This window comes from Scyliorhinus torazame, chromosome 4 (assembly GCF_047496885.1).
Source record: "Scyliorhinus torazame isolate Kashiwa2021f chromosome 4, sScyTor2.1, whole genome shotgun sequence".
Taxonomy (NCBI): domain Eukaryota; kingdom Metazoa; phylum Chordata; class Chondrichthyes; order Carcharhiniformes; family Scyliorhinidae; genus Scyliorhinus; species Scyliorhinus torazame.
Genome location: NC_092710.1, coordinates 208892418 through 208908809, shown reverse-complemented (window position 1 = coordinate 208908809; position 16392 = coordinate 208892418). Strand labels below are relative to the sequence as shown.

Here is a 16392-nt window from a genome sequence, read left to right as displayed (position 1 = left end):
CCAGGTGGTCATATTGCTCACCGCCTGCGGCCCGCATACGTTTGGGGTGATTAGGAGCCTTATGTACCCAGCTGTGCCAGACACCAAAACGTTTGATGAACTTGTGAATTTAGTGGGGCAGCATTTTAACCCAACCCCGTCCACGATAGTCCAACGTTACCGGTTTAATACTGCTGAGAGGACCCCAGGAGAATCCCTTGCTGACTTTCTATCCAGGCTACGCAGGATTGCGGAGTACTGTGACTATGGTGAGACCTTGTCAGAAATGTTACGCGACCGTTTGGTTTGCGGTATTAACAATGCAGCTACCCAGAGAAAGTTGTTAGTTCAGCCAACATTGACTTTTCAACAGGCCATTCAAATAGTATTGTTCCGAGAGAGCGCAGAACGAGGATTGCAGGAGATACAGGGAATGGAAGTGCATGCCTTGGGGCGCAACCCCTTCCATCCGAAAACGTCACCCCGCACTCCTGCGGTACCTTGGGCGAGACAACGTCCAGATCGTGCCAGTGGCCATCGGACATTCCTCCCCGAAGGGAGCCTTCTCCAGAACCAATGGATGAGGAGCCATGTCCGTGTCAGACTTGTCGGCGCCGACCCCGTCGCGGATGCCGGTCCTGGGGGCGCCAGAGGCGCCGTCGTTCCGACCGAAACTGGGACCAGCCCAGGGTCCGTACCTTCCATGTGGATGAACCTGTGGCGACTACTCCTGAGGACGTGGAGATGGAGGACGACTGCCTGCAGCTGCATTGTGTGGCAGCTCCCCGTGTGGCCCCCATTAAGGTGACAGTACGGGTCAATGGTCACCCGCTTGAGATGGATTTGGACACTGGGGCAGTGGTCTCCGTGATCGCCCAGAGGACATTCGACCTCATCAAGCAGGGTATACAGACCCTTACATTAACCGACACACAGGTCAGGTTGGCCAACTACACGGGGGAACCATTGGACATTGCAGGAACTATGATGACTCCTTTTGTTTATGGACGCCAGGAGGGGCGTTTCCCACTTATCGTGGTGCGCGGCCATGGGCCCAGCCTGTTGGGTCGGGACTGGTTGCGCCATTTGCGTTTGCAGTGGCAGCACATCCTCCAAACAGTTTCTGAAGGGTTGACTGAGGTGCTAGGACAATACCCAGATGTATTCCAGCCCAGTTTGGGGAAAATAAAAGGGGCCGTAGCCCGTATCCAAGTCAAACCAGGAGCCACGCCGTGCTATATCCGGGCGCGCCCGGTGCCTTACGCCTTGCTCAAGAAGGTAGAAGGGGAGCTCACTCGTTTGGAAACTTTGGGTATTATCAGGCCTGTCCGTTTCGCTGACTGGGCAGCACCAATTGTACCTGTAATGAAGCCAGATGCCACAGTTTGCTTGTGCAGCGACTATAAACTTACAGTGAATACGGCTTCCCGACTCGGCCGATATCCAATGCCTCAAAATTAGATATGAGTCACGCCTACCTACAGTTGGAGCTGGACCCTGCCTCCCGACCATATGTAACGATTAATACACACCGGGGCCTCTATGAATATACACGTTTGCCCTTTGGAGTATCCTCTGCCTGCGCTATTTTTCAACGCATTATGGAGGGCATTTTGAGAGGTTTACCGCGTGTCGCTGTCTACATAGATGACGTTTTCATAGAATTTACAGTGCAGAAGGAGGCCATTCGGCCCATCGAGTCTGCACAGGCTCTTGGAAAGAGCACCCTACCCAAGGTCAACACCTCCACCCTATCCCCATAACCCAGTAACCCCACCCAACACTAAGGACAATTTTGGACAATAAGGGCAATTTATCATGGCCAATCCACCTAACCTGCACATCTTTGGACTGTGGGAGGAAGCCGGAGCACCCGTAGGAAACCCACGGACACACGCAGATAGCGAATGCCGACGCACTGAGCCGATTGCCTTTATCGACCGGTCCCACAGATCCGTGAGTGGACCCAGACGGAGCCAGTCCTGTCAAAGGTTCGACACATAGTCCTGTATGGTGGGCAGCATAGACAGCTCCCAGGCGAGTTGCGGGCATTTTCCTCCAAGCTGTCAGAATTCAGCGTGGAAGATGGCATCCTCTTGTGGGGGACGCGTGTGATTGTCCCGGAAAAAGGACAGGAGCTGATACTAAGAGACTTGCACAATGGGCATCCATGTGTGACCAAAATGAAAATGTTGGCCCGGAGTTATGTTTGGTGGCCAGGCCTCGACGCCGACATTGAGAAGGTGGCCCAAAACTGCTCCATTTGTCAGGAACATCAGAAGCTTCCCCCAGCCGCGCCCCCACATCACTGGGAATGGCCAGGGTGGCCTTGGGCGTACTTGCATGCGGACTTCGCCGGCCCTTTTCAAGGATCCATGTTCCTTTTATTAATCGACGCCCAGTCTAAATGGCTTCCGGGACAATCACACGCGTCCCCCACAAGAGGATGCCATCTTCCACGCTGAATTCTGACAGCTTGGAGGAAAATGCCCGCAACTCGCCTGGGAGCTGTCTATGCTGCCCACCATACAGGACTATGTGTCGAACCTTTGACAGGACTGGCTCCGTCTGGGTCCACTCACGGATCTGTGGGACCGGTCGATAAAGGCAATCGGCTCAGTGCGTCGGCATTCGCTATCTGCGTTCCTGGTTTGTGCTCCAGAGAATACTCGTATGCAGCGAGCAAGTCCGTGCATAAGATGCTAGGCACAATGTCCTGTGCAACAATTGAGAAGATGCGTTTGTCTTTTAGTACACATGGCCTCCCCGAGGTGCTGGTCACGGATAACGGCACTCCATTCACCAGTGAGGAGTTTGCGAGGTTCATGAAGATGAATGGCATACGCCATATCCACACTGCCCCTTACCACCCGGCTTCAAATGGGTTTGCGGAGCGCGCAGTGCAGACATTCAAATGAGGCCTAAAGAAGCAGTCTTCCAGGTCAATGGACACGAGACTGGCTCGCTTTTTGTTTTCGTATAGGACCACCCCCCATACGGTGACTGGGGTAGCTCCGGCAGATCTCCTAATGGGCCGGAGACTTCGCACCCGCCTTAGTATGGTCTTCCCAGACATTGGCGCAAAAGTCCGCCGCACACAAGAATGGCAGGGACAGGGTTTTTCTCGGCATCTTCCGATACGGCAGTTTGCACCCGGTGACCCAGTGTTCGTTCGCAATTTTGCTGGTGGTGCCCAGTGGGTCCCTGGCGTAATCTTTCGCCAAACAGGCCCTATATCTTACCAGGTGCAAGCCCAGGGTCGTCTCCAGCGCAAACATGTAGACCACGTTCGGTCCAGAAGACTATCCCTTCCAAAGATTCCCTGTCCCAGGAGCTCATTTCTACAGCCGCAGAGACCAGAGACAATGGAAAGTAGTCCTCACAATCTTCCTCTGGTGCCTCACTCAAAGTCTGCGCAGGTCGTTACAGAACCGCACGGAGATAGAGACGCCGAGATGACAGAGGCAGCAGACTCTCGAACTCCGAGATGGAGACAAAGGACGCATCAGAGGGGGAATCCTCAGGCCCACGGGCCGTGGATGTACAACCGTTACTCCGTTCATCACGGAAGCGCCGGTCTCCGTCTCGTTACACGCCGCCCGATCCAGTGCCTCGTGCAAATGGTGTCCGGCCTGTGGCAAAACGAGTCTGACGCCCTCCTTCGCCAGGGTCTTCGGTGGATTCCTTGGACTTTGGGGGGGAGGGACGTTATAACCTGCCTGCTTACCATTGGCTGGGGACTAATAACAATCCCACAATCCTGTGGGAGTATGAGCTTCCCCAATGAGGGGGGCGGAGAAATCATTAGCAGACTCCCTGTATAAATTAAGCTGGCCAGTTTGGAACCAGCAGGAGGAAGTCAGCAGCAAGTGAGGTTGTTGCTGTTGTGTGTGTATATATGTTATTGTGAATAAATGTTATTTCTTTGTATCCTTGAAACTCGTGCTGGATTCTTCGTGGCCGCTGGATTCTTCGTGGCCCTCACAAAAGCGACACAGTAGAAAATTTAAGTAAGAGAAACCAAGGGTTTTTCACAATTTCAATAATTAAACATATGAGAGGTTATCTTAAACAGAAAGGCTGGAGATACCCAGACTTCTTGCTGGTAAGTTACCATAGTCCCAGATGACCATACGCTACTTTTCCCTTTGAGGGGGAGAGCTGACTGGTGGTGATTTAACCTGAGGATCACCACACCTCAGGCGAGGGGCAATGTTGAGGAAGCAGGCCTTCATGAATAACCTCAGTCAGGGTGGAAACCCATGCTGTTGGCCTTGCTCTGCATCACAAACCAGCTGTCCAGCCAACTGAGCTAAACTGGCCCCAAAGATGGAAAGGTTTGTCCCTGGGTGGGTTAAACCATCAGCCTTCCGGTTAACAGCTAAATGCGCTAACTGATTATGCCACAAAGATCTGTCGATGTGTCAGCAATTACATTTTATAGCAATTACATTGTTAGAGACAGGTAACAAGCCCTGGCTCACCAATAATGGACATATCTAATTTGTTTTGCTCCAAAATAGTATAAATGGACACAGCATTAATGGGCGCAGGTGGGAGAAGGCGCGGGGTTGAGGGCAAGGAACGAGGAGGGTTTGTCACTTTTGCTGAACTGTCTTAGGAACAAATCTGGTTGAGATAAAAGGCTAACTTTAAACTTATTTTTTCACCATATACAGTTATTGGAATTAACATGGACAGGCAGCATTATAATTAGTGAGGGAATGAGTTGGCAGAGCGGCCATGGAGAATGGGTGGCTGGGTGAGGGGGCAGTGGGTATGAGGGGTGGGATGGGTGGGGGCTGTAGCAGTGTTTTTTCAAACTTTTTTTCCAGGACACACTTTTGCCAACCATCTGACCTTTGCAACCCAAGCAGGCCGACATTCACAACACACATCACGTTCGTTTAGCTCTAATATGAAAGCGGAGCCTGCTTGGTCCTCACAATCTCACTCCAATCAGGTTCACAGCAGGGGAGGGCACATATCAGGTGCAGACTTCGGCCAGTTCCTTTGTGTCGCCTTCACCTTTGTAAAAATGGAAAATCCATTTGTTGGTTGTGAAAGTCAATAGCAACAAAATGCTTGTTACTTACTCAGCAATAGATACTCCTGGGAGATGCTATTCATGGGCTTTTGGCATGTTTTTAATGTGGTATCACAGTTCAGGTATACAAGCATTGTATTTTCATTTGGAGTCAGCTATAAGTTAATAAGTGACTCTGTGGTCTTAACCTCAAACTCCTTCTCTTTCAAAATCTGAAAGCTCCTCTCATTTGCCAGTACTTCCCTGTATATAACACACATTGGCTTTTCATCATTATTTGCATTGGCACTGTTCTGTCCTGGCATGGCCTTTCCTGAGCAGCTCTCTCCAGCAGATTCAGTTGTGAGACCCTGTCCAGTAGGTACACTGCCTATTTGTGTCTCTGGTGTTACATTCTGGTGCTTGAATGGCTGGAATCATGCACAAGAGAATGTCTAGTTCTTGACTAGTTCAATGTTTATTATTAAATAATTGCTTGGGTTAGATAAAGATGAGAAAAATATCAAACTACTAACTATAATAAATTATCCAAGAGCTGCTACAAATATGACCATCCACTACGACGACTACCTCCATACTCCTCGAGGTAACCGAGTCACGTGGTTGTTCTCTACTGCCACCTGCTGGTTGGAGGTTATATACATTACTATTTACATGATTGCTTTGGCATATCATCACATACCCCTTTCCTTTGGAAATGTAAAATATTTACATATATTATTTCAGTAAACTATACAATACCAATGATATGGAAAATGCTTTGAGTAGTCACATGTTTACAGTCTATCACAAAGTCAATCTGCCTGGCATTCTTCTATGGCTTGTCAACCATCTAAGCATTGGTTGAAATTGTGAGTTTGTTTGATTTTCAACTGTTGTTGAAGGTGATTTCTGCTGTGTTTCTGCATTCTGTGCACTTTCAGCTTGTTCTGTTTCTGTATGCTGAGGTAGCATTTGTACAGTTTGTGGTGATATGCATCACTGTAAATACACAAGGGGTTAATGTAGGTACACTGCAACCAAGTAAACACTAGAGGGAGCACCAGAGACATTATGACACACAGACATTCAACCAATAGGTCAGTAAGATAGGACATGACCAATGGGCAGTCAAGACACACCCAGAGGTGACACGACTACAAGGGAGCTACCCATATAAAAGGACAGGGCACACATGCTCTTTCTCTTTCCATAGGTGACACTCAGAGAGACAGGGGTAGATCAGGAAGCATCACACCCACCGCATGGATTAGAGCAGACTGGTTAGTAAGATTAGCAGGAGAGTCGATCTCAAGTAGGAGAATTGTTATCTGTTCAATAAATGTGTTAAACCTATCTCCAAGTCTGAACCTTCTTTTGTCAGAGTATACATCAAGGAAGCAGCTTATGCGCCATGAAGAAGCATAACACAACATGGTACCAGTTAGTGCTTGTTAAATCTACATAGTTCAACTCAACATATCCGTGACTACCAGCAACAGCACCCAGGCAAGATGTCCGAGATTCCGGTTCCACAGCAGCTCAGGTACCACGGCACTCTCAATGCAAACTGGCGTGCATTCCAGCAGAGATTTGAGATCTACCTGGTAGCGTCCGACCTAGATGGCGTGGCGGATGCAGAGAAAATAAAGCTTCTGCTCAGCATTGCGGGTGCAAGAGCAGCAGAAATCTTCAAGACCTTCAAGTACTCCAAAGGGCAAGACAAGAGAGACTTCCAGACAGCCCTGGACAAGTTTCAAGAATACTGCGAGGAAAACACAAGAGAGAACGGTAAAAGAGGCGCCAATACTCACCACGGGGTGAAGGTAGGCCTGCAAATGCAAAAAACAGCAGTTTTGATCGGCAGTCATCTTGGGAAAGGAGCCGCACATGCGCAGTGCCCCAAAAGAAGCGTCTGACAAAACAGTGTCTTGCGCATGCGCGAGAAGCCGCGCATGCGCAGTTTCATAGAGCGCAAAGAGCGCACAGAAGAGGAATGTCCGTTTGCGCATGCACGAGAAGCCACGCATGCGCAGTTGTGAAAATGGCACAAAGTAAAGAAACAGCGACCTGCGCATGCACAATCCATTCCTACGCTCTACATCACAAGCATCATGACGTCAGAGGCCCCAGACCACGCTCATGTGAAGAACAAAGCGACTATGACAGTCCACCCAGATTATTTGAGCCACCAGAAGAAGACTCTGACAGTCTACCCAGCTCACTTAACCGACAAGAAGACACTGAAGGTCTACCCACTGTATGGTGTTCGGGCCGGAAAGTGGAGCTGAGTCCACAAAAGATCAGCCATGATCTCATTGAATGGTGGAGCAGGCTCGAGGGGCCAGATGGCCTACTCCTGCTCCTATTTCTTATGTTCTTATGTTCTTATGTGCGACAAGTGACAACTGCCTCACAATTCCCATACAAGATGTGCAACATGACAGCGAGACTGACAGACCTCAGCTAGTATGTCCAGAGGCAGTCGACAAGCCAAGGATGATTCAAGTGAACCGGACATGACTCCAGACGGTGAGTGCCGAGGAATCAGAGACGGCACGCTCAATGTAACAGCAGATGCCACAAAGGACACTGACACAAGTAACTTTGTGAAGAACTCGGATTCTCCACTCGGTGTGGTCATTGACCGCAACAAACACAACAACAAAGACAACAACAGAAAGCGTACCAAAGGCACCAACGTCAACAACAAGCACGACAAAATCAACAACACTGGAACAACGACTGGTACGACATGGAACAACTCTGCAAATGCAGGGCACTGTCACAGCACAGCACAAGACAGTGGCAAGTGTACAGCCATACCATGGCATGACAGCAAATCTCACCGATTCGAGTTTGCTCCACTACGAACAAGCAAACCAGCTTTCAAGGCAGATGACATACTGCACAATATCTCAATCACAAGGAACAGTCCAGGTTGGGCGACACAGATTACATACTACATCGCTACCACAAGCATCGGGGAAAAAAAGAGTCCAAATCAGACAACGAAGTGATTTGACCACTTCTTGGTTCCTTAAGCACAGGGACACTGATGGCATTCCCCAGGACATGCCACCATCAACATCACCACTTCACTAACAAAACAAGAAAGCCACTCATCATATTAATTCATGAACTTTGGACTCATAAATATTATTTGGTATTGTTTAATCATCACTGTCATCATGACTTGTACATGTCATCACTTATTCAATTTTCTTCAACACTGTACAGAAAATATGTAACACGAAGAAAGGGGGGATGTGGTGATATGCATCACTGTAAATACACAAGGTGTTAATGTAGGTACACTGCAACACTGCAACCAAGTAAACACTAGAGTGTAGACCAGAGACATCATAACACACAGACATTCAACCAATGGGTCAGTAAGATAGGACACGACCAATGGGCAGTCAAGACACCCAGAGGTGACATTACCACAAGGGGGCTACCCATATAAAAGGACAGGGCACCTACATTAAGGACAGGGCACACATGCTCTTTCTCTTTCCACAGGCGACACTCAGAGAGACAAGAACAGATCAGGAAGCATCACACCCACTGCATGGATTAGAGCAGACTGGTTAGTTAGATTGAGTTACTATAGTAAGATTAGCAGGAGAGTCGAACTCAAGTTGGAGAATTGTTAACTATACAATAAATGTGTTAAACCTATCTCCAAGTCTGAACCTTCCTTTGTCAGAGTATACATCAAGGAAGCAGCTTATGCTTGATGCACGATCAATTACACAAAGACGAGAGTTGAATGCAACTGAGGCTTTATTACACTAAGATGTGTGGCCTCCTACAGCAGCTGGCGAAATGGCTGCTGTATGGGAGCACACATATTTATACTCCGCCTTCTGGGCTGAGCCAGCAGGCAGGGAACTACCCCCATACCTGTAGTACAGGCCTTACCACAAATCACCTAATCTATACATCTACCACATTCACCCCCTGTTAAAATTGAGTCTGGTGGGGGTGGTGGAGAAAAATACACAAGTACATGTTTTAAAATACAGAGAGAAAAAAATTGAGTCCAGCAGGGGTGCAGGAGAATTATACAGAAGGATGATGGTTTAAGAGTCCAGATCAAGTTACAGGTTCAGTCGGTCCGGAGCCTTCATCTGCCGTTGGGAGCGCCGCAGTGGTGGCGATTCCGGTGCCGGTCTGGTCCTCGGTGACTCCAGGAGCATGCCAAAATCCTCTTCATCCTCGGGCGTAGGCAGGGATTGTCCTGTGGCGGGGGTTGTGGCTGGGTACGCCGGGGGAGGGGAGGGTGGCGCCGGTTTCAGAGGGGTATGTGTGTGTGGATCCTGCTGGTTCCAGGTCCCTGAGGGAGACAGTATCTTGGCGGCTGTTGGTTACGCTACGTAGGTGTACTGTGGGTTGGAGTGGAGTAGCTGTACCCTTTCAACCAACGGGTCCGCCTTGTGGAGTCGCACGTGCTTACGGAGGAGTACGGGTCCTGGAGCTGCGAGCCAAGTCGGGAGCGACACCCCGGAGGTGGACTTCCTGGGGAAGGCAAAGAGACATTCATGGGGTGTGTCATTAGTCGCAGTGCATAGGAGCGACCGAATGGAGTGCAGTACGTCGGGGAGGACATCCTGCCAGCGGGAGGCTGGGAGATTTCTGGACCGTAGGGCCAGCTGGATGGCCTTCCAGACCGTCCCATTCTCCCTCTCCACCTGCCCATTTCCCGGGGGGTTATAGCTGGATACCCTCGTTGAGCAGGAACTGACGCAGCTCATCGCTCATGAATGAGGATCCCCTGTCGCTGTGGACGTAGGCGGGGAAGCCGAGCAGAGCGAAGATGGTGTTGAGGGCTTTGATGGTGGTGGCAGATGTCATGTCGGGGCATGGGATGGCGAAGGGGAATCTGGAGTACTCATTGACCTTACTGAGGAAGTACGTGTTACGGCCGGTGGAGGGGAGGGGCCCTTTGAAGTCCACGCTGAGGCGTTCAAAGGGGCGGGAGGCCTTCACCAGGCGCACACGGTCTGGCTGGTAGAAGTGCGGTTTGCACTCCGCACAGACCTGGCAGTCTCTGTTGATTGCCCGGACTTCCTCGACGGAGTAGGGCAGATTGCGGGCCTTGATGAAGCGGTACAAACGTGTGACTCCTGGGTGACAAAGGTTGTCGTGCAGAGTCCGGAGTCAGTCCACCTATGCGCTGGCACATTTACCTCGGGATAGGGCACCGGGGGGCTCGTTGAGCTTACCTGGGTGATACAAAATCACGTAGTTGTAGGTGGAGAGCTTGATCCTCCACCTCAAGATCTTATCGTTCTTGATCTTGCCCCGCTGTGTGTTGTTAAACATGAAGGCAACCGACCGTTGGTCAGTGAGGAGAGTGAATCTCCTGCCGGCCAGGTAATGCCTCCAATGTCACACAGCTTCAACGATGGCTTGGGCCTCTTTTTCGATGGAGGAGTGCCGAATTTCGGAAGCTTGAAGGATTCGTGAAAAGAATGCCATGGGCCTGCCTGCCTGGTTGAGGGTAGTGGCCAGAGCGACGTCTGATGCATCGCTCTCGCTCTCGTTGACTGCGTGCATCGCGGCCTTGGCGATGTCGGCCTTAATATGGTTGAAGGCCTGGTGAACCTCGGCCGTTAGGGGAAAAAGAGTGGATTGGATGAATGGGCGGGCCTTCTCCGCATAATTTGGGGCCCACTGGGCGTAGTAAGAAAAGAACCCCGGGCAACATTTGAGGGCCTTGGGGCAGTGGGGAAGGGGGAGTTCCATGAGGGGGCACATGCGGTCGGGATCAGGCCCCAGAACTCTGTTCTGGACCACATAGCCGAGGATGGCTAAGCGGTTCGTGCTGAACACACACTTCTCCTTGTTGTAAGTGAGGTTGAGGAGAGTGATGGTGCGGAGAAATTTGGCAAGGTTGCCCTCATGGTCCTGCTGATCGTGGCCGCAGATGGTGACATTGTCAAGGTACCGGAAAGTGGCCCGCAGCCCGTACCGGTCGACCATTCGGTCCACTTCCCATTGGAAAACCGAGACCCCGTTGGTGACGCCGAAAGGAACCCTGAGAAAGCAGTAAAGGCAGCCATCTGCCTCGAAGGCAGTGTATGGGCAGTCCGCCTTACGGATGGGGAGCTGGTGGTAGGCGGATTTAAGGTCCATAGTTGAGAAGACCCGGTACTGCGCAATCTGATTGACCATCTCAGATATGCGTGGGAGGGGGTATGTGTCGAGCTGCTATTCACGGTATTCCACGACCAATGGTAGTCCACGACCATTCTGTGTTTCTCCCCAGTTTTCACCACTACCACTTGGGCTCTCCAGGGGCTGTTGCTGACTTCGATGATGCCTTCCCGAAGCAGTCGCTGGACTTCGGACTTGATGGAGGTCCTGTCCTGGGTGCTGTACCGTCTGCTCCTGGTGGCGACGGGTTGGCAATCTGGGGTTAAGTTTGCAAATAGGGAAGGTGGGTCGACCTTTAGAGTCGCGAGGCCGCACACAGTGGGGCCCGCCGAATTTCAATGTTAGGCTCTGTAGGTTGCACTGGAAGTCCAGGCCTAGTAGTAAGGCAGCGCAGAGGTTGGGGAGGACGTAGAGGCGGATGCCGGCAAACTCCACGCCCTGGACAGTGGGAGTGGCTATGCAGTCCCCCGGATCACCACGGAGTGGGACATGGAGGCCAGGGTGATTCTCTGATTGGCAGGGTGTACCGCGAGGGAGCAGCGCCTTACCGTATCGGGATGATTGAAGCTCTCGGTGCTCCCGGAGTCCAGCAGGCAGGAGATCTCGTGCCCATCGATTTTCACGTTTGTAGAGGCGGTTGCTAGATTGTGTGGGCGAGACTGGTCAATCGTGACCGAGGCGAGACGTGGCTGATCGTCGATGGTGGCAGACGATGGGGTGCCCGGGGGACATGGGTCCTGGTAAGATGGCGGCGCCCACGGGCCGCACGTGGTGGGGGTTGAACAAGGTGGCGGCACCCACGGGCCGCACGTGGTCCAAGGAGAGGAAGTTGGCGGCGCCCACTGGCCGTGCGTGGTCTGAGGAGGGGAAGATGGCGGCGCCCACTGGCCGTACGGGGGGGGGGGTCGGAACAATAGCGGTGACTGAATGGGCCTGGCACACCGCCGTGAAGTGCCCCTTCTTGCCGCAGGCCTTGCAAAGGGCGCTTTTGGCCGGGCAGCGTTGTCGGAGGTGTTTTGGCTGCCTGGTCCGGAGGTAACATTTGGGGCCCCCGAGTTGGTTGGCTGCCGCGCGGCACAGGTGTGGGGTTGGCTGAGTGGGGTCCCCGATGGGGCAGCCGTCTGCGGAGTCCACGATGCATAGGAGGGGTGGGCCGCGCGGCCGGGGGTGTAGGCCTGGATGTTGCGCGAGGTGACCGTCAGCGAGAGCGCAAGCTTTTTGGCGAGCATGGCCCCTTCTAAAAGGCGTTGGCACATGTAATCTGACCCTATCCCCGTAACAAAAGCGTCCCTCATAAGCAAGTTCGAGTGTTCCGTGGCCGTGACGGCCTGACAGTCACAATCTCCGACTAGGGGAATTAGAGCACGCCAGAAGTCTTCTACTGACTCACCAGGGAGTTGACTGCGCATGGAGAGGATGTGTCTGGCGTAAAGCGTGTTAGTCCACTGAGCGTAGTTTTCTTTCAGTAGCGCCATGGCTTCGTCGTAGTTCGGCGCGTCCTGGATAAGTGGAAAGACGTTGGAGCTCAGCCGCGTGTAGAGGATCTGAATCTTCTGAGCTTCCGGAATTGGGTCTGGTGCAGACCTGATGTAAGCTTCGAAACAGGCGAGCTAATGTTCGAAGTCCTTTTTGGCGTTGCCTGATTGCGGATACAGCTGCAGGCAATCCGGCTTGATGTGGAGGTCCATCTTCTGAAAACTTTAGTGTAATAAATTGATGCACGATCAATTACACAAAGCCGAGAGTTGAATGCAACTGAGGCTTTATTACACTAAGATGTGTGGCCTCCTACAGCAGCTGGCGAAATGGCTGCTGTATGGGAGCACACATATTTATACTTCGCCTTCTGGGCGGAGCCAGCAGGCAGGGAACTACCCCCTTACCTGTAGTACAGGGCCTTACCACAAATCACCTAATATATACATCAGTCGTGACTACCACAATGCTACTTGAAGAAGCATAACACAACACAGTTGTCCTTAATTGCCTTCAATATGATCCTGCGATTCTAAAACAAAGGGTTGCTGAATCTTCACCTTCGGCAAAGCTCTCCTGTTTCTCCTTGTTGCCACATCGCTTGCATAAAATGGTGATTTCGGTTGGTCACTTAAAATGGCCGCCGCTGCTGGGACCACGTTTTGCTTTAGGGTCCACCACAGCACTAATAGCGGTTGCCTCTCCGATCTTCGCGACAAATTTCTTTAGGTTTAGAATGCTAATCTGCTGTGCAGTTAGCTCGCTGGCATGGCAAATTTTAATGGCATCATCGAGCTGGAGTTCATTCTCCCCAAAAATCTCTCCCGAAGTTTGTCATTACTAATCCTGAACACAATGTGACTGCAGATCATCTACGCTTGCAAAGTTGTAAAATTACATGTCTGAGCCTTGAGATTTACCCAATCAACTATTCTGGGCATTCCCTGTGATATTGAAGGATGCTGGGTTGTTTTGTAGTTGATTCCTGGCTTTGGTTGAGGTTTTTAAACTTTCTACTTCTACTTTCCTTTACAACGAGCTCGGCCACCATGTGGTATGGCATCGATTCTGAACCCAGGGTGCCCATGCTGCTTTCAGAAACCGGTTGCTTTAACTATTTTTTACAGCACTGAATCATTTTAAACTAGTCGCGGCTTAGAACTTGATTTTTTTCTCACTTCCGTTAGGTCATTTGACTCTAAACTCTGTTGCCTCGATGAGATCTTGTGCAGTCCTCAGCTGCATAGTGGATATATTTTCTTCTGCTTTTCTACTTAGAATAATTTAGTAAAGGAGCTTCTTTCAGGTGATTTTCTTCTATGTCTTCACTTCAGGTGCTTTCAACAGGTCAGAATGCTGTTTCTTTAGTTTTCCAATGTTACGTTTTCTGCTGCAGCTTTGGAGATTCTGTTTTTTTCCATTAGCTGTCACCATGTTCTATCTTCAGTTAATCTCACAGAGGTTGAGTCTTGTATGGTTGAATATTTAAACGTTTATTGGTACTACATTATTATGTACAGAAAGACGGGGTGTGGCCCAAGCTGTGAGTTAACCCTATGCTTACTTAAACACAGTAAGAAGTCTTACAACACCAGGTTAAAGTCCAACGGGTTTGTTTCGATGTCACTAGCTTTCCGAGCGCTGCTCCTTCTCACCTGAGGAAGGAGCAGCGCTCCGAAAGCTAGTGACATCGAAACAAACCTGTTGGACTTTAACCTGGTGTTGTAAGACTTCTTACTGTGCTCACCCCAGTCCAACGCCGGCATCTCCACATCATGGCTACCATCGACACTTAAACACTGTTCTCTGTCGTTCACAATTGACTCTTGCCTCAGGTCATATGTCTCTTTCCATCACACTGTGGGCAGCACTATTTCCCAGAGACATTTTGGGAGCAAGCTGCAGCCATGAGGCTGCTGGATAATACATATTATTAAATATATTTTGTGTTCACGAATCAAGTCTGTGAAAGTGCACCGTTACACCCAAGTGCCGTACTTCATTAATATCGTTTGAAGAAACCCACTGACTAGCCCTGGGATTCGATATAGTCTGCTTTGCAAAATGAATTACTCCCCTACAAACTGGAAGTGAATGGCTAGGGAAAAAGTTGTGTCTACTTTAGGACCCAGAGGGGTCTTTACATCTTCATGTAAAGGCAGAGTTATTGAATTATTAAATGAGTACTTTGCATCTGTTTTCACAAAGGAAGCAGGTGATATGAAAGTGACAATGAAAAATATAGGCATTGGATTGTGTCAAATTTATTCTTTCATGGGATGTGGGCATTGCTGACAAAGCCAGCATTGTTGCCCAACCCTAATTACCCTTGAACAGAGTGACTCGCAACACCATTTCAGAGGGCAGTTGAGAGTCAACCACATTGCTGTGGGTCTGGAGTCACATGTAGGCCAGACCGGGTAAGGACGGCAGATTTCCTTCCCTAAAAGATATTGGCTGCCCTGTGGCTGACCCTCCTGGACCCGTGGGGGAATAGGGCATCCCGCCTGGCCTCCACTTTGTCCAGTAGCCATCCCAGGTCAGCATCACCAGGTCAGAACAGCCTGGGTGACTGTCCATTGATGTTTCATCAGTTGCTGCCATGTTTGCTTACAAACTAACAATGACTAAACATTAAAAGTAATTAACTGGCTGAGAGGGTTTTGAAATATCCTCAGGCAAAAGAAAAATGTAATTTATTTTTCTCCAACTGCAAAAGGCCTTTTCTCAATGACAAAAGTAGAAACTCCCTGGGGATAATTTTAACACTTAGCTGCCTATAAACAATTTTTTCCTTTCAATTGAAGTCAGAGCAATGTTAGGGGTACTCAAACCAATTTGATACTGTCAGCAAATGTCGAAGTTGATGCATTATGTGAGAAATTCATATGCAAATGGCCTACCATTCAGCACCACAATATTGTGCTAATGTGACCATCACTATTAATGCCTTCTTCACTCACAATCGAAGGAAACCTCATAGCAGCCATTAGTAACAGCATTATGGTACATAATCAACAGTACGTCATTAATTCTATACTTGCTTACCAATGTACTTTGAGCTTGCGAATGACGCTCCTGTTTTGAAATCAAATGGTATCAGAGCATCGTAGGTTTCAAGCCTATAAAATATAATCAGCATTTTTATTGCAGAAAAACCAGTTGCTGGAGTATAAACATATATGAAAATATAATAGAACAGTGTGGTCCGACTACAGATTAGGGATGTTATTCCGCATAACATCATACATACAGTAACATGTCCCCTCTATTATATTCTTAACAATAAAGAAGAAAATATTAAGACATGTTTTCTACCTTCTGTTTTTTAGATTTAATTACACGTGAAATAAATTTTGGCTTCACCGTCACTGTGGAAAAGCCTTTAAAGCTTTAATGACCATCCATTCTAATCAGTTTGATTCAACCCGAATACACCAAATGAAGTCTGTGCAGTGCTCTGTATAATTGCACTCATGTTTCTTCACCTTTATATTCTTGTGATAAAATTTGGCATCTCATCAGAATTTACGGTCACATTTTATGGGCACGATTTAATGGAAATGGTTCCAAGTGTGGTACCAAGCAGGAAATGGCGCAATTTCCCCTAAGCTCAACCTGGTGATGGCATCACTGCTACAAAATATTAATTGGCCCACATAACAAGGCCCCACGGGATTCCCGCCTGAAATCATGGTTCGCCGGCAGATTCGCCCAGGATCGCGCTTGCCAGCCCCCGATAACAA

The 16392-nt window shown here is 49.5% G+C and overlaps 1 protein-coding gene across 2 annotated transcripts in view; it reads right to left on the bottom strand.

Annotated features, from left to right (window-relative positions):
• Positions 1 to 16392, bottom strand: part of tmem244 (transmembrane protein 244) — a 194111-nt gene that overhangs the window by 107981 nt on the left and 69738 nt on the right. For both annotated transcript variants that reach the window (XM_072500722.1, XM_072500723.1), the window contains exon 3: positions 15695 to 15768. In XM_072500722.1, coding sequence (XP_072356823.1) covers positions 15695 to 15768 — 74 coding nt within the window. The remainder of the gene's footprint in view (positions 1 to 15694; positions 15769 to 16392) is intronic.